We start from the raw sequence: 19,151 nt of genomic DNA on the forward strand, positions 1-19,151 counted from the left end.
GTAGAATAGTGACTGCCTGTTGTGTGTAAGATAAGGCTGCATGGGATATATGTGTGGCACCATGGGGAAACACAAGGGAAGGGAAGTAATTACCCCGCCCATTCCTGTTCGTGATATTTTTTGTTTATTAAAGTTGACATTACATCTTGATTTAAAGATTTCGTGACTGCAGGGATTCATATTCTTGGTTCTTTCGGTAAAGTCATGTAGAAGGGAAACAATAAGATAATAAAAATATAAAACAATACAATTCTCACGACGTTTCGACTGCAACACAAGCAATCGTCAGGTGTGAAAACCACAGCAAGAAAATTTTCTTGCTGTGGTTTTCACACGCAAGAAAATTGCTTGTTTTGCAGTCGAAACTTCGTGAGAATTGTATTGCTTTATATTTTTATTATTTTATTGTTTCCCTTCTACGTATCTTTACCGAAAGAACCAAGAATATGAAGTTGACATTGTGAAATGACCACTGTACACGCATGTACCAAGCATGACAACGTGAAGCAGAGATGGCTGCGATGAAAGTGTTCAACTTTGATTTTGGGAGAAACCATCGAACGGGCCATGCCTCATCATTACAGAAGTGTAACATTATGGTCTAAAAGTAAACATTCACCTGTCAATGTGATATGGCACATGTGCCTTTATCGTAACACGTGGGATTGAATTTTACACCACGTGACGCCATTTGACAATATTGAGTAATTAACACATCATGGTCAGTATCCACGAGTAATGATCTTGTTTTTGAAGTGAGAAATCCCACCCCAGTGTCCCACAACTGGCTCTGTGGTGGCTGCTGCTATTGAAATGGATCCAACGAGGAGCAACATCACCTGAGCCTTGGGTCAAACAGCAGCAAACAGCGTCCAGAGACGGGCTCTGACCTCATGACCAAGGAGGCAAATGCTGCATGGGTTGAGACGTCCATTGTTGAGACTCTTCGACTTGTATGAATGAGCGATACACTTTTTCCAAATGCTGTGCAGTTACTTTTCTGGAGCCGAGTATTTCCATATAACATTGTTTTAGTTCGGTGGTGTTATTTACTTGATTTAAATTAATAATTTTGAGTGTCAACATTCCAGTTTTAAGATGGTTTTGTGCATATTTAACATGCAAAATATAGGAATAATCTGTTATGGTTCGTAATCTTTCAGTTGTGTTCAAAAGCAGAAGTAACATAAAGTGTCCTGTGCTCTTCACACGGAATGCGATATAATGAGAAATCCTTCAGGCTTGAGCTTCAAATATCAAGACGTGAAAACAAAACGCGTGGCTATTTAAATGATCATTAGTAATTTCCAGCTGTGATTAGTGTCTCTCTGAATCGGAGTTTGCCACTATAAATTCAACAGGTGTAACAGAGACTTATTGTGTGAATGGGGTTTTACCTTGCAAAACAAGGACGGGTATTGTATTTTATACGAACGAAATCTATATTTTTATTCGGTTATATTGTTCAACTTGATGTTGTAAAACAAGTTGTAATTCTGCTTTGGTGTACTTAAAAAAAGCCCAAATGACAAGCAATGGAACTTGTTCCATATTCCTGCAGTTCTCTTTACCAGCGAACCATCACGTCATCCCTGTTCTGACTCAGATGGAGGACACGCACAGTAGTCGCAACAGTGACCATGGTAGCTGGGAGAAGGGCCGGTTTTAGATGTCTTTACCCCCGGAACACCGGATCAGAGAAGACCTCCCTCCCCTTCTGACATTAAAACAACGTGAGACATAACACTTAATGAAGCTCGTATTGGTCATGTTATTCTTGTTTAAACAATTATACAGAATTAATAAAGTCATATTTCTGAATACAGATTTTGTTTGTTATATTTATTTGGCCTCTGTCGTTTTGGAGGCTGGACAAGTGTGCCATTTCGCTGCACGCTGATGGGGCCCTGCAGCACTCCTCAGCCTTGGGCCAAATCTGTAAGTATCCACAAGTAATAATCTTGTTTTTGAAGTGAGAAATCCCACCCCAGTGTCCCACGGCTGGCTCTGTGGTGGCTGCTGCTATTGGAATGGATCCAACGAGGAGCAGCATCACCTGAGCCTTGGGTCAAACAGCAGCGAGCCGCGTCCAGGCAGGGCCTCCGACTTCATGGCCAGGGAGCCGCAGGGCGCATGGACGCACACCACCAGACTTGACGTGCACGGACGCGAATTTAACATGCATGTTCCAAATGGTGTCAGGTGACTCTTTTATACCTAAGCACGTTCATGGTCATTAATGTTAGTTATGAATTCGTATTTTTATTTAGGTCAATAAATGTATTTTTGAGCACGATAACAGTTGTAACATTTCTTTTGTATTCGGCGCTGAAACAGTAAACGGAAGCGTGACGATGAAGTCGTGCTATAGAGAGAGGCTGGGGTTTGGTTTGGGAGCTGTGGTTGGAAGTGAAACCTCAGCGAGCTGTGGGTGGGATGTCGCCACACTTCAACTGAAGGCGGCAGCAGGAGCGACATAAAACGTGGTGCGTGCTGAGAACTGAGCAGACGGCGCCGTGGCTCTGAGCCATGGACACGGAGACGAGGAGACGTGCGGTGTGGATGAGTGTTGTCATCTGCATCTTGTCCCGCATCAGTGAGTTATTGTTCGCGTGCTGTTATACACCACACTGTGTATACGTACAGTATGTACGTTCAACTTGTTGCTCACCGTACATTTTAAAACCGTACCGTAGTGTTCAACACTTTATAATTTTGCCGTTTTGTCGTTTCACTTTTGAAGCGAGTGTTCATTTACAGGCATCCCCCAGAGAGTATTTTGTTGCTGTGGGACAGGAAGTCACCTTGACGTGTGACAGAAACACTCCAGGATGGTCACAGTACGACAATCCCAATATCAGCTCTATCACCTGGCGGCGGCGTGGTGAAGGCAGTGGAGCACCCGATATGGATTTAACAAACTCACGAGATTTCAGGATAACAGTCATTAAGGATGTTGATCAACATCGAGTTTCTATCCGAATCGCAAATGTGCAGCACAGTGACGCTGGGGTTTACCGTTGCCTGGTTAAAAGCGAAGTTGGAACAGAGAGTCCCATGATGGAAATTATCACAATGGAAGGTAAGGAAATGTGTTACACTATATTGCACAAGCACCCTTCCTGTATGTATGATTATTTGTCGTACATTTTTAATGGTGATATTATTTCATCACATTGTATCCGTGAAGAACAAGTTGTGGTGTAAACGCTGCAAAGAGTTTACACGAGGGTGATGCGTGGCGCTGGTACTGCACGTGAGGAGCCATTCCACTGCAATGCCACCGGTAGATTGTCCTCACTGCCTCACGTCCTCTGCCTCACCGTTGCACTGCGACTCGTGGAGGTGACACGGCACAGACTTCCTGTCGCTCCCACAGTGGCATTGCACCCAGAGTCCTGTGCGGTGCTCTCCTAGCGAAGCCGCGCGTTTGCTTGCAGGAGTGTCAGTGTCACAGGTGACGTTGGTACTGATGCAGGCCCCTCACACCGACCACTGTCACACAGCCCGTCAGGTCTCTGTGGTGATCGGGGACCGGTTAGGAGTCGCCCAGACTCGCTGAGTGTCGCTGCTGTGGTCTCGCCCACAAGAGGAGTAGTGGAGGAGTCTGGAGCACGGAGTCACTGCTGATGTCTGAGTTTGTTTTACTGCTTTTGCTTTCTGTAGTTTCAGCAAACCCATCCAGCGTCGTGAGTGAAGGAGAGACTGTCACATTGACGTGTCACATCTCAAACAGTGCCTATGTACAAAGTATTGTTTGGACTCACGGTGGCACTGAGATGAACCCACGCAATTATGTGCTGACATTACACAAAATCAAACGATGTCAAGAGGGAGCATGGACATGTGGTGTCAAAACCCAAACTGACCAAGCCTCTGCTTCTCACGATTTGACAGTCTCATCACAGAGTAAGTGAATTCAGAAATGAAGCCCTCGGTGAATTTTATTTCACACCGTGATTTTTTTTTAAATGTATGCTTAGTTTGTATTACCAATGCAATCAGTATATTATAAATGTGTTGAATATGACGTATGTGATGCATCCCTTGTGGAGTTGTAATAAATAAACGTATTAAAATTGTGAAATATTTTTTGTTATTTCAATGTTTGAAGTGTAATAATTGATCTCTTTTGTTATATTTTTGTAGATGTTTGTGATGTAAAGGCACCTGCTCCCAGAAAGTATTTCGTTTCTGTGGGCCAGACGGTCATTTTGCCATGCGTTGAAGATGATCCAGAATTTAAATGGAAAGATCACCCTTCCTCTGACCTGGCTCTGACCTGGCGATGGGAGAGGCAGGGTAGTGGTAGCGAAACGATTGTCCAGTATCCTAAGCAAACTGGTCAACGGTATGGAGATGTATGGAAAAATACCGCTATACCACTGGTTTCCAGAATAACGACATTGAAGTCTAATTTTGACAAAGACAACTTCTCTATTCAAATCTCAAAAGTGCAACACAGTGATGCTGGGCTCTACATTTGCCACTTTGCTGGCTACTTTAGAACAAGCAGCTTAACAAGAGAACTGATCACAATGCAAGGTAAATCATATTTTACTTTTTTGCACAAGCATATGCACTTCAATATAAAAGAGGAATACATTTAATGATTTATTGCGTAATATTTTTTAAATTAATAGTCCGTGAATGTAAACTGCTACCAATTATATTCTTGGTTCTTTCGGTGAGAATTTTATTGCGATAATTGTATTGTTTTATATTTTTATTATTTTATTGTTTCCCTTCTACGTGACTTTACCGAAAGAACCAAGAATATGAATCCCTGCAGTCACGAAAGCTTTAAATACAAAATGCTACCAATTATATGACAGTATTAATGTTGATGGCTGTATTGAGTTTGCTCAATCATAAAACATACTGCTGCTATTGCACATTATTAATTCTTCCAACGTGATAGCACCGCACGTCCGAGGAATCTCACGAAACTGACAATTGCGCCACGATCCATGGAGATGACAACCCAGGCTTCCCATCACACTGCACTGGCGTCACATCCACAGCCATCGCCCATGACATTCTGCCTGTGGTGTAGTGCAGCCACATGTTTGCCGGCACATCTCTGAACAGGAGAGTCTGCTGCTGATGCCGACCCATCGTACTCACATGGACAGAGCTCTGTGGTGATGGGGGACCGGTTAGGAGTCGCCCAGACTCGCTGAGCGTCACTGCTGTGGTCTCGCCCACAAGAGGAGTAGTGGAGGAGTCTGGAGCACGGAGTCACTGCTGATGTCTGAGTTTGTTTTACTGCTTTTGCTTTCTGTAGTTTCAGCAAACCCATCCAGCGTCATGAGTGAAGGAGAGACTGTCACATTGACGTGTCACATCTCAAACAGTGCCTATGTACAAAGTATTGTTTGGACTCACGGTGGCACTGAGATGAACCCACGCAATTCTGTGCTGACATTACACAAAGTCAAAAGATGTCAAGAGGGAGCATGGACATGTGGTGTCAAAAACCAAACTGACCAAGCCTCTGCTTCTCACCATTTGACAGTCTCATCACAGAGTAAGTGAATTCAGAAATGAAGCCCTCGGTGAATTTAATTTCACACCGTGATTTTTTAAAATGTATGCTTAGTTTGTATTACCAATGCAATCAGTATATTATAAATGTGTTGAATATGACGTATGTGATGCATCCCTTGTGGAGTTGTAATAAATTAAAGTATTAAAATTGTCAAATATTTTTTGTTATATCAATGTTTGAAGTGTAATAATTTATCTCTTTTGTTATATTTTTGTAGATGTTTGTGATGTAAAGGCACCTGCTCCCAGAAAGTATTTTGTTTCTGTGGGCCAGTCGGTCATTTTGCAATGTGTTGAAGATGATCCAGAATTTAAATGGAAAGATCACCCTTCCTCTGACCTGGCTCTGACCTGGCGATGGGAGAGGCAGGGTAGTGGTAGCGAAACGATTGTCCAGTATCCTAAGCAAACTGGTCAACGGTATGGAGATGTATGGAAAAATACCGCTATACCACTGGTTTCCAGAATAACGGCATTGAAGTCTTATTTTGACAAAGACAACTTCTCTATTCAAATCTCAAAAGTGCAATACAGTGATGCTGGGCTCTACATTTGCCACTTTACTGGCTACTTTAGAACAAGCAGCTTAACAAGAGAACTGATCACAATGCAAGGTAAATTATATTTTACTTTTTGCACAAGCATATGCACTTCAATATAAAAGTGGAATACATTTAATTATTTATTGTGTAAGATTATTTTTTATTAATAGTCTGTGAAGGTAAACTGCTACCAATCATATTAAAGTATTCATGTTGATGGCTGTAATGAGTTTGCTCAATCATAAAACATACTGCTGCTATTGCACATTATGAATTCTTCCAACGTGATAGCACCGCACGTCCGAGGAATCTCACGAGACTGACGATTGCCCCACGATCCATGGAAATGGCAACCCAGGCTTCCCATCACACTGCATTGGCGTCACATCCACAGCCATCGCCCATGACATTCTGCCTGTGGTGTACTGCAGCCACATGTTTGCCGACACATCTCTGAACAGGAGAGTCTGCTGCTGATGCCGACCCATCGTACTCACATGGACAGAGCTCTGTGGTGATGGGGGACCGGTTAGGAGTCGCCCAGACTCGCTGAGTGTCTCTGCTGTGGTCTCGCCCACAAGAGGAGTAGTGGAGTAGTCTGGAGCACGGAGTCACTGCTGATGTCTGAGTTTGTTTGACTGCTTTTGCTTTCTTTAGTTTCAGCAAACCCATCCCGCTCTGTGACAGAAGGGGAGACTGTCACATTGACCTGTCTCATATCAAACAGTGGCTATGGAACAGGTCTGGTTTGGTATCATGGTCAAATTTACATTTCACAAGGCAATCAGCTGACACTGAACAAAGTAAAACGATCTCAACAGGGAGAATGGAAATGTTTTCTATATCACCAGCACCACAGTCGCTTTGCCTCGTACACACTGGAGTTAACATCAACTGGTAAGTCTCCTGTTAAATGTATTTAAATGTAATGTTGTTACCTGACGTGTCGAGTTATTACATTGAATTTTAATCTGTCAAATGTAACCGTTACATATTTTCATGCAGTAAATGTTTTGATAATTACTGTGCATTGGTTAATTCACTGCTGTTTCTTTTATAGGAAGTGATGTTTGGCAGGCACCGGCAGTGAAGAAATATTTCATACAAGACGGTGGGAAGGTCTCTTTGTCATGTGATGAAGCTGATCCTGGATTTCAGTGGAAAGATCATTCACAGCAGACACGCGCTGTCACTTGGAAATGGAGATCGCATGATGGCACAACACAGCGATATGATCAGAACATACAATATCCATCGCAACCGTCTGATTATAGAGATCAGTTTCCTTTAACATTGTCGCAAGTTACGTTTTCACGTGGTGGGGTTTACACATGTGAGTTTACTGGCTACTATAGGACAGGCACCCTCACAATGGAACTGGTCACAATGAAAGGTAATGTGCTTTTGGTTTATATATCATTAAAACACTTTCACACAATAGTGTAACTTCTAGATTAAAATAAATTACACCTGCACATAACACACCATGGTATTCATATAATAACTTTCAGTAATGCTCAGGTAAAAGCTGTTGCATGTTTAATGAGTACGTTTAAATCGGTATCACAGGTAGTCCTTCTGCTGCATGTATGTTGAACTTCTTTCGCACCATACGTAGCCAACCGTGCTAATCGGAGGTGCTGCACATTGGGTCCTGCACTGGTGGAGATGTCTGACATTGGATGAGCCCCTCCTGACTCTCCCTGTCACTACGTGCCCTCTGGTGACGTCACACGACATGTGGTGCCACATCAGTGGCACGGTGCCCGTGCGATGTCACCCTTGTTCCAGTAGAGCCACGCGATTTCTTGCCGAACTGTTCATGGAAGGGACAATTGTTGTTTCTGGACCTCGTCTGACACTGACTCCTGTCACGTGTGATACTGTTTTAGTGAAACTGCGTGTTTACTTGCAGAACTGTGAGTGCTGCGTAGGCTCCTCACACCGCCCCCTGTCACACAGCCCGTCAGGTCTCTGTGGTGACCGAGGGCCGTTTAGGAGTCGCCCAGACTCGCTGAATGTCTCTGTTGTGGCCTCGCCCACAAGAGGAGTAGTGGAGGAGTCTGGAGCACGGAGTCACTGTTGATGTCTGAGTTTGTTTTACTGCTTTTGCTTTCTTTAGTTTCAGCCAACCCATCCCGCTCTGTGACAGAAGGAGAGACTGTCACATTGACCTGTCTCATATCAAACAGTGGCTATGGAACAGTTCTAGTTTGGTATCATGGTGACATTTACATTGACCAAGGCAATTCTGTGCTGATACTGAACAAAGTAAAACGATCTCAACAGGGACAATGGAAATGTGCTATACATGACCAGCAAAACAGTCCCTTTGCCTCGTACAAATTGCAGTTTAGACCAACTGGTAAGTCTACTGTTATATATATTTAATTGTACTGTTATTACCTTTTGTGTTTTATTATTATGAATTTATAACATTTTAATGTCAAATGTAACAAATACATATTTACATGTTGTAAATGTTTTGATAATTACTGTGCATTGGTTAATTCACTGCTGTTTCTTTTATAGGAAGTCATGTTGAGAAGGCACCCGCAGTGCAGAAATATTTCATACACGAGGGTGGGGAGGTCTCTTTGTCATGTGATGAATCTGATCCTGGATTTCAGTGGAAAGATCATTCACAGCGGACACGCGCTGTCACTTGGAAATGGAGATCGCATGATGGCACAACACAGCGATATGATCAGAACATACAATATCCATCGCAACTGTCTGATTATAGAGATCAGTTTCCTTTAACATTGTCGCAAGTTACGTTTTCACGTGGTGGGGTTTACACATGTGAGTTTACTGGCTACTATAGGACAGGCACCCTCACAATGGAACTGGTCACAATGAAAGGTACGGTAATATTGAGTCATATAAACTAAATATATTCATAAAAATTGTTACTAATTTCTGTTACAAAAATGTATTAACACGTTTCAGCATGCTATGAAAATGAAATGTCGGACGATATTGTTCATGATTGTGACGTAAATGCCGTAGTGAGTTTATGTTCACGTGAACGATTGTTATTCCTGCTGCACATACAAGCTGTCATTGCTGTAGCATTCAATATTGGATGCGCATCATCTGATTCTCATTGCCCATCATGCCATCGCCCTTGCAGATGAGAGCCTAAGTGTTCCGTCATGTAAACGGTCGTGTCACAGCCACATTCACGGGAATATTCCCGTGTTTTTTACTTGCGGAACTGATATATTTTACAGTTATTGCTTTCCCCAATAAAAATGCAGTTGCACTGGTATTAGATTAACATGTTTTATACAGTGATGTAGTCCAAATTATTGAAGAGACATCATACAATAGATATGTATAGTGTACTTACGTATATTTTCACAATATTTCATGCTAATTAAAACAGGTTTAGTTTTTTTCAAGTTGCGATATGGAGAGTTCACGTGAGAATGACGAGTAGCGCTGCTGCTGTTGGCCATTCAGACTCCTGCTGTGAGTTCACGTTCACAATCAGGTTTTAGGTCGAGGGATTTGGGATTAGGCAATTCCTGGGCCAGTGCTTCTCGTGATCAGTGGACACGTGGTCTCCTCTTCACCCCTTCACCATCCCCACCCTGGAGTCTCTGTGCTCTGCTGCTGTAATCACGATTAGAGGAGCAGTGCAGGAGGGATTCCATGATCTCAACTGCGCTGTGAGGCCTCCAGGCTCATATCTCCTGGAATCTCAGCACAGATGTGGATTCCACGTGACCAGGGATAGGCCATACCTCAAAATTCAGAATGTGTTGTGCTATAGTTCGGACTGCTGAGTCAATGAGCCGTAAATATGTATTCTTGTTTCGTGTTCTTTAGTTTCATCCAACACATCCGATACCGTGGCAGAAGGAGATAGCATCAGTCTGACCTGCCAGCTCTCTAACGACTCCTATGCACACATGGTCAGATGGATTCACAATGGGATTGAGATCAGCCATCAAAGCAGCCTCGTTTTGGTGAAAGTGAAGGCTGCTCAGAGTGGGTTGTGGAAGTGTTCCCTGAAAAGGGAGAGTGGAGAGATCTCAGAGGTAGCGTACAATTTGAACGTGCAGAAAATTGGTAAGTACACATCTCACCAAACTTCAGTTCCATCATTAAAACACTGCAATCACATACTGAAAATAAATACTCTGATCAAGTGTGTTACGTTTCATCCTATATATATACTGCAGTTATTGCAATCGTTCTAAATTGAAAATGAAATTAATACACATGAAAGAAGACTCTTGCCCTTATCTTTATCCACAAGGTAAGGTATTTATTTCACGACACGGGTCCACACCTTCCATCTCGCTCTCTCTCCTACAATGTCCCGAACTCCGACTCCAACTCCCTCTTTTAACCTCTTCCTGGTTCCGCACCTCGTCGCACTCCGTCTCCACCAATCATCACCTCTCTTACCCCCACCTGGCCTAACCATCCCACCTGACGCTCACCCAACCCTCCAGTTCTTTTCCCTTTTGAACGTTCCGGACAATCCCCTTGCTCCCCTGTGCCCTTATCAATCAGAGCGTGGAGTGTTTACTCCAGACTTCTAGATTCCTCCGTCCCAGGGATCGTGTGGGACAATCACTACACACATCGGACATACAGTTAAATTGACTAAAGTAATTTGTAAACTTAACACAATTTCCATGCTTATACCTTCAGGTGCAAGGTGTGTAGCTGTATTGTGGCATCCTGTGTGTTTGGAAATGAAACCATTGTTTTAACACGATCTGCAGGTGCAGAGCAAAACGCACCTAGGAATTACGCGGCTAAAATTGGTGAAGGAACCACGTTGCCCTGCACCGAGTCTGACCCTGGGTTTGTGTGGAGGAGCTCCTCCAATGAGTCTCGTTCGGTCACCTGGTACTGGAGGCCACGTGGTGACAGCACAGTCCGTACGATACTCGCGGCCCACCCAGCCGGACCTCACGCTGCATTCAGTTCCCACCTCAACTCCCACGTGACCATCTCGTCCTCCGCTTTTGACAACGACGACTTCTCTCTGACCATCTCAGTGGTGAATGAAAGTTCTGCTGGTGTCTACACTTGTCAGCTGACAGGATATTATCGGTCAGGGAGTCTGATGTCGGAAATGTTTACAACACAAGGTACAATGCTTTCCTTTTTTAACCTAAAACACAATACTTGGCATTATGTTGTACGTTCTAAATTATGTCTTCCAATGTTTAAAAGATAATCTCTTGCTTTCAATGTTAACTTGCAGATCAGGAAAGTGAATTTAAACCTACAGCTCTTGTGATGTCATACTACGCAGCTGTGAAACACATTTGAGTAAATGTCACCACACTACTTTAATTTTTTTCTCAACAAACCTGTATTTGTTTACTTAAACCCTTTTCTCATCTCTTCGGTTATTGCAGTAAATATATATTTTGTATTTCGCACCAGTGTCAAGGGCATCTCCGTACGTGTCGGTTGCTATTGGAGTGGTGCTGGCTGTGCTGCTGTCTGCTGGAGCTGCTGTTGTTGTGGTGTGCTACAGAAGAAGGAAGCTCAATGCAGGTCATTGGCACCACCCAACTCTCTAAAACCAAATAGCATTCCTTACACTGAACCCCATTTTCCCAACACACCTTGTGTAGCTCTTTCTCTGGTATAACCACCACTTTATACAGTAAACCGTAGTTAATGGAGTAAAATCATGATTACCCACGTGAAATTTCTCAGGTGAGCATTTTTGCAGCTCAACCTGGGAGACTGCACTTATATTACAAGCTGTTGCACAATGTTCTAACTTAAATTATGGCTATATTAAAATTAAATAATTCGTTTGAGTAAATTGTGCACAATACATCATGTGTATTAGTAATTCATCACGTACTCTTTGTTTTTTTTCAGTAAAGTCACGTAGGTAAAAATCAATAAAATAAAATACATGAAAACAACTAAATTAAATCCCGACGTTTCGGCGGCCAACACAAGCCTCCGTCCTCAGGTGGAAACAGTCACAGCAAAATTGCTGTATACCTACGTGACTTTACCGAAAAAAAACAGAGTATGAATCCTTGCAGTCACGAAAGCTTCAAATCTAGAATTTATCACGTGTTTACTTCCATGCCATTCATGGAATGTTTGCTATTTTTATTAGCACATTCACTTACTGCACAAGGTTAAAATTTCAGAAACCCATGCAGGTTAAAGGTATTAGCATAGCTTGGCATTATTTGATATACCCACGGTGCATTACTAGCCTCACCTCTGCTCAAGCCTGTATATTGTGAATGCCCGACAGTCTGATCCCATCAGGAATTTTAACATCTTAAACATCTGTTACAGGTCCACAACACGGCCAAGGAAACTCCGTTAATCTTCAAGAAATGGCTGCAGGGGGTAAGGCAACGTGATGGTGTGGGGTTCTCGTGACCCTCTGTTTTGGCTGTCCAGGTGTCCCATAGCATTTACAGATATCGAGATTTTGTCCCAGTTTGATATTTTATGGGGTCGTACTTCGCTCATGACACGGACAATGGGCAGGGCAACCTCAGTGGTGGGCGGGGTTTCAGCAAAGTGGGCAGGGCTTATGATCAGTAGGCAGGGCCAATGTAAGAACAAGCTATGAGGACACTCACGGAGCGGGGGCTGATGGAGGGAGGGGCGGTCAGCTCACAATTTACACCCATTTGGACGATTTTCCTAGAAATGTGTTGGCTTTGCAGTACGCATCCCATCTGTGGTGCTTGCGAAGAGTTGGAATGTCCTGCACCAGGATGGGAGAAATATAGCCATTGCAAATAACAATGCTCAATGTGAAATGTTGCATGTGTGCTGCAACAAGGAAGCTTGCCACAATTCATACTGAAAGGAGAAACGGAATAGTTACACACGTTATATTATACATGATATGCAGTCATTTTGGAAAGTGATGACAAGGTCCTCACAGCTGTGGTGGAGAGAAGGAAATGTAAAAAGGATGGAAAGATAAGAGGGCCCACAATTTGCATAGCTATTTATGTCACTTTCTGGTAGACTAACATCTGGTTCTTGCAGAAACACAGCCACATTTCTCAGCAAAAATAACCCATTTTTGCCGCAACTCATTTGGCAATTGCAAATTGGCTCAGAGCTGGCGTGGTTAGCTTGGGCTTATGACGGAGGCTAGTTCTTGGCAACGTCCAGATATTTTCCGCTATCCTATGCAGGGAGCAGTGAGAGGGAGGGGCAGCCCATTTAACCCTCCATCACGGCTACTCAGAATACAATTTTTGATAACTCTTGATACAATGGGATTTTTAGTCGTCATTATTTTTACATCTGAAGCGTTTGTTACTAAATATTTATGAATGGGTAACCGTCTCGATTTAAAGCTTTCGTGACTGCAATGATTAATCTTCTTTGGTTCTTTCGGTAAAGTCACGTAGAATGAGAATAAAATAATAAATTGATAAAATAAAATAACACAATAATATTCTCACGACGTTTCGGCCACAACACAAGCGGCCTTCATCAGGTGAAGGGGGTGCCTCTGCAGATGTGTATGCTTTAACTTAGCTATTTCAATGCTAAATTCTATGCTAATTCCTTTGTCAAGGGGTGCCTCTGCGGATGTGTATGCTTTAACTTTTAACATAGCCATTTCTGTGACCAGTCACAAGCTAATCACTCAGCCATTTCAATGCTAAATTATATGCGAATTCCTTTGTCAAGGCGCTTTGTTTCCTCTCACACAGCTTAAAGGTCGTGATCTGAACGTGGCTTTTTCACTCCAGCGCTGTCCTACCAGACAGTCTCGTCCCTTCACCTGATGAAGGCCGCTTGTGTTGTGGCCGAAACGTCGTGAGAATATTATTGTGTTATTTTATTTTATCAATTTATTATTTTATTCTCATTCTACGTGACTTTACCGAAAGAACCAAAGAAGAGGGTAACCGTCTATATACCAATTTAAGACTTCTGTTCATCTAGAAAAAAATAAAGAAATTACATTTCTCAAAGGGCCCCATGATGATTTATATTTAAATCTCCAACTATTATTCACTGCTATGAAGGAGCAACATCTGCAGAAATGTCGCCTATTATATATACACATACACTACGCACATATATTTTCCCCCTCTTTTGGGCAGTGTTATGAGATTAATTCCGTTTGAATATAAATGTTTGGGCTTGTGTACCACAGACAATGCAGTACTTTTTTTTTTAAATTCACGTGAAAGTCTCGTTCTCGTCACCCTCCATTCCACAACAATGTTTTTCACCTGTATGTGGAAGTCTGCTAACGAGTAAAACCAGACTGTACAGGAATTAGGCACAGATAGTAAGCAAAAGAGGAAACTACATTATGGGACCATTTTTGCCAGTATTAAAGTATGAAAAAACAAGAATAGGTTTACCCTTTATGGCAATAAAAAAGGTATGGTTTTCACACCTGGTGATGATTGCTTGTGTTGCAATCGAGACGTCGTGAGAATGTAACAGTTTTATTTTTATTATTTAATTATTTTCCTTCTATGTGACTTTACCGAAAGAACCAAGAATATGAATCCCTGCAGTCACGAAAGCTTTAAATCGAAAAATAAAAAAGCTGTTAAGATGTTCAAAGACCAAATAAGATACCTTCTGCAAGGAATAAAGTCTGCATTAACCACACACACTTATGGTGAACATGCAAACAGACATGCTCTGATGTGTTATTGTCAGAAAGGGTGAAACATGTTCTTATTTTTTCATACTAAAGAGGAAACAGGTCACCAGAGTACTGTCATCATAAAGTTGTTGAAATACAAATGCACCCTTAACACACACACAGACGTAGAGAAGTCTAAGCAAATTGTGTATTTGTCATTCTTTAAAAATTGCTTTTAACATTTTCAATGAATTAAACTTTTGTAAAATAGTAAATATGATTAAACATGATGAATTCCACTTCGGTTAAACCAAATTAGCAAAATCTGTTAAAACTGCAAATGGATCCTTGACTTAAATCAGATTTTAACCTCATCATTTAATTTTGTTTAACATCATCGGCTATTTGTACTTAACAGAGAGAACCACGGATGAAAACAGACAGGTAATTATGCAACATGTGAAACAACTTTCCCTGTTTATTCTTCAATGTAAAATGTCTTGCCTGCTGTGGATGATTTGGGAGTCCAACTTGGTGTAATAACAATTATGGCCCTTTTTAAAATCCACTGCTGGATGAATGCCTCCCTACACCTTATTGGCTATGGGGGTTATTTGACCACGCTTCATCACGCTGATCAGTGCGGGTTGTTGAAGACGGAAGCCAGAACTGGCTCAGATATCACTCACCACTGTTGTTATGTGTGGCTCGCGATCAATCTTGATTCGCCAGGTTTATAATAATAATTAGAATTTATAAAGCGCCCCTTACCAATCCTTCTCAAGGTACGTTGTTATAGCACAACATGTGAACGGCTGCACCACCACTCCACCCAACACGGTATTGCTGTTATTTGAATACCCGACTGAATATTGAACGATAAATTCAACAATATGTTGGTCATGTTTCACTAAATACTGCCTTTGGCATACATTGTTAACGCGAATGAAAATTCACATGAATGCATTCATACATTTAAAGTACTGTACATGTGACGTTGATAAATAGGAATAATTATGCAGTTGTGGGTGGAAGTTCCATAGGCAGCCCCGATTAGCACAGTTGGCTATCTACGGTGCGAAAGGCGTTCAACATACATACAAACATACAATAGATAGTGCCCATATCAAGTTTCTAAAGAGGCCCATGACACCATATGGCGTGCTCCTCAATTAACAAGTCGGGGGAAACCCCACCCACCTCCACCTGCTCGCTGTTCTCATGCCCACAATTACAGTGGCACCGAATTATCTGATCTATTCAATCCCTAAAGTAATCGAGTGCTCTACTGATCGATAAGCCTTCTCGTCAACTCGTTCCTCTCTGGCCCTTATCTCGCACGCACCGGGTTCTTACGTTATTATCCCGTGTCCCTTTGAACCACGACACCTAGGCGACATTGTGAAAGTGCACAATTTATATTATTAGCAGTACTAGAGGTTTGACTGCTCGAAAAAAGGTTTGACCTCTGTTGCCACATGTTCCGCTTGATAGAAAGTGACGGAGCTTGGCTTTGTGACGTCAACTGCATCGTCAGACACCTCGTCACAATAAACGCGGCTCGTAGAGGATTTGGGAGACTCGATGTGGGGCGCAGCAACCTTTTTTTTTAAAGGCGCCAGAATAATCGACCACCAAAAAAGTTTTTGTTCATGTTTTGGTCGATTAATCCACTGAAAGTTGTCTCAGCGCTCCACTGAATGGCTTCACCATGAATGCTCAGTCCTCTTGTTCTCTGCGTGTTCACCAGGCCTATGAGGAGGAGGCGCTCGTATACAGCCAGATAGAGGCTTTACCGGAAAGCAGTGGGTCGCAACCTCAACATAACCAAAATGTCGGAGTCATTTACGCATCTGTAAACGCAGAGGTGATGGCGCATTGTGATTCAAACAATAACAGTAAAACACATGCGCAAGTGTTTTAGCTCTCCAGTGCGTGTTTGGGTTGTACTGGGTGTTGTTCGGCATGATGTCCGATGTTTCGCACCGCGTGCTGGGAGCTTCTTCAGCAAGAATTTCCCGGCGCGTGGAGCGAAACGTCAGACATCGTGCCAAATAACACCGTGGCACAACACAAAAATGCATCGGAGAGGCATGAAGCACAATGGCAAAGAGCTTACACGGTAATGCCATGCAAAGTTTTATAATCATAGCAGCTTTAGTCATCTTAATGACTCCAAACATAGGCCCTTGTGTGAAAGTATCATGATAAAACGTCTGCTACTACAGTGCTTTATGCTATCTTGTGATGGGTTTACCATTAAGGAAAATATTTAGCAAAATAACGATACATGACGCTCTGCTTTGTAGTTCTGCATTACTTTTTCTTTGCCTGACAACTCTGGCATGAGATGAGATTTTTATTTTATTTGAACTACTGGGTCTGAGTCATTTAAGCAAAGTCACCATTTATATTTTTCATTCATGGTCAAAACCTATTTAACTCTTTGTGTGAATATATATGCAGTACTCTTACTATAATTTTTTGAGTATGACACCACAACCCTTTTATTTGGCGAGTGTAGGCTGGTAGTGGTGCTAGCTCATTGGGGTCACGAAGCTTTTACTTTTCTTATGCCAGTAATGGGGAACCTACCGATTGTGGGCCTTATCCAGCCCACAACTTAATTTCAAACGATCCGTGTCCGCAGAGGGCCCCACAAACGATGTAACCCTTACTGCGAGCATATAAGCTGCCTCTAATCGGGTACTAGGGGGTCGAATAGTATTGTCCTGGCAACACTGTGTTTTCTAACTTTAACTTTTCTCGCTTTAACGTGCTAAGTTACATCTGTCGCTACAAGGGCCTCTTTTCCACTCGGTCAGCGAGCACGTCATTTTTCGCATTAGTATTGGATAAAAACACCAAGTTGTTAATGTGTGTTCTGACAACGGCATTGCAAGTACTATTCTTGCCCTCCGTAAGGAAAACGTTCCGCACCCCAAGCTGGTGTAAGCAGTGAGGATTCTGACCCTGACGCCTGCTGTATATTTGGAATTTGCACGTTCTCCCCCTGGTCGCGTGGATTTTTTTCTCCGGGTCCTCCGGTTTTTCCCACGATGTTTAGAAACATGCGTTTTGACTACTTACATAATTTGGCTGCTATTAATGTCCAAATGATAAGCCACTTTGTTGAGCTATCATTTGTGGCCAGGTCGCTTTTGAAAAACAAGTTAATACCTCAGTGGACTTTGTCTGGTAGGATGGAGATGGTTTCGTTGTATTTGTATGTGTTTGGGTGAATTATTTACCTTTCTTGTACATTGCACTACTATCATGTTTTTGTATTGTTTGTTGTTGTAACATTCTTACCCCGACTGGACATCTGTGAAAAAGAGCTTCATAGCTCATCGGATTCCTCCTCCAGTATAAATATTCGGATTATTTTTCCTTGTGACAATGCAAGGCTATCTGGCTTTGTAACGTTGTAGTCCCCATATAGTTGACAAGTGCTCAGTGATCCTTGTGTATTCTTTTAAGGATCAGCACACCAATGAGGTTGCTTACAGCGTGGTGCAAGCCTCAGCAGCTGATAAAATGAAGCCCAAAGTCAAGCCGAAGGGAAACGGTGGAAGTCCAAATGCAGTCGTTAACAGACCGGTAATACCCACACATGAAATAACAGAGTATCAAACATATACTGTATATCTCGGCCTTTAAAAGGGTCTCCAAACTAAATAGGAGATTTTCAAACACACGATATTTTACTCAGATTTGTTGATGTTAACGTAAGGGGGGTACCCTCTTACGCCAGTGGTGCAGAACCTACAGATTGTGGTAATCCTTGTGTATTATTTTCAGGAACATGACAACAATGAGGTTGTTTACAGCGTGGTGCAAGTTGCAGCAGCTGGTAACATGAAGCCAAAGCCTAAACCGAAGAGAGACGGTGGTGATCCCAATGCAGTCGCTAACAGATCGGTAATACCCACACATGCAATTACAGAGTATCAAACATATACTGTATATCTCGGCCTTTGAAATGGTCTCTAAACTAAATATGAGATTTTCAAGTACGCGATATTTTACTCAGATTTGTTTGTTGACGTTAACGTAAGGGGGGTATCCTCTTACGCCAGTGCCATCTACAGATTGTGGTAATCCTTGTGTATTATTTTCAGGAACATGACAACAATGAGGTTGTTTACAGCGTGGTGCAAGCTCCAGCAGCTGGAAACATAAAGCCAAAGCTTAAACCTAAACCAAAGAGAGACGGTGGTGATCCCAATGCAGTCGTTGACAGATCGGTAATACCCACACGTACAACTACACAGTAACAAATACATACATCTTGGCCCTCAAAAGGTCTCTTCAAGTCCATGACATTTAGTTGCATTCGGTCGGTTGTGTTTGTTGATATTAAAGTAGAGCCATCCTCTTATGCCAGTGGTGGGGAACCTACAAATTGTGGGAAGTATCCGGCCCTAATGCCATGCCATGCCCTACGACCCTGGTCACATGAGGCG

At 42.5% G+C, this 19,151-nt stretch overlaps 1 protein-coding gene across 3 annotated transcripts in view; it reads left to right on the forward strand.

The window, feature by feature from the left end:
- LOC116948870 (basement membrane-specific heparan sulfate proteoglycan core protein-like) overlaps positions 1–19,151 on the forward strand; it is a 77,124-nt gene that overhangs the window by 56,305 nt on the left and 1,668 nt on the right. Inside the window, exons 1-19 of one of the 3 annotated variants that reach the window (XM_076071846.1) lie at positions 2,370–2,596; positions 2,744–3,082; positions 3,667–3,909; positions 4,150–4,545; positions 5,288–5,530; positions 5,769–6,164; positions 6,750–6,989; positions 7,153–7,485; positions 8,215–8,457; positions 8,625–8,957; positions 9,930–10,172; positions 10,838–11,209; positions 11,511–11,624; positions 12,399–12,452; positions 15,104–15,129; positions 16,436–16,552; positions 18,166–18,285; positions 18,487–18,606; positions 18,807–18,932. In XM_076071846.1, coding sequence (XP_075927961.1) covers positions 2,530–2,596; positions 2,744–3,082; positions 3,667–3,909; positions 4,150–4,545; positions 5,288–5,530; positions 5,769–6,164; positions 6,750–6,989; positions 7,153–7,485; positions 8,215–8,457; positions 8,625–8,957; positions 9,930–10,172; positions 10,838–11,209; positions 11,511–11,624; positions 12,399–12,452; positions 15,104–15,129; positions 16,436–16,552; positions 18,166–18,285; positions 18,487–18,606; positions 18,807–18,932 — 4,125 coding nt within the window. In that variant the 5' untranslated portion in view covers positions 2,370–2,529. The other 2 variants (XM_076071848.1, XM_076071849.1) reach the window with 2 other exon arrangements.

The sequence above is a fragment of the Petromyzon marinus genome, chromosome 35, assembly GCF_048934315.1.
Source record: "Petromyzon marinus isolate PM22_M1 ecotype Great Lakes invasive population chromosome 35, UKy_Petmar_22M1.pri1.0, whole genome shotgun sequence".
Classification (NCBI taxonomy): Eukaryota; Metazoa; Chordata; class Hyperoartia; order Petromyzontiformes; family Petromyzontidae; genus Petromyzon; species Petromyzon marinus.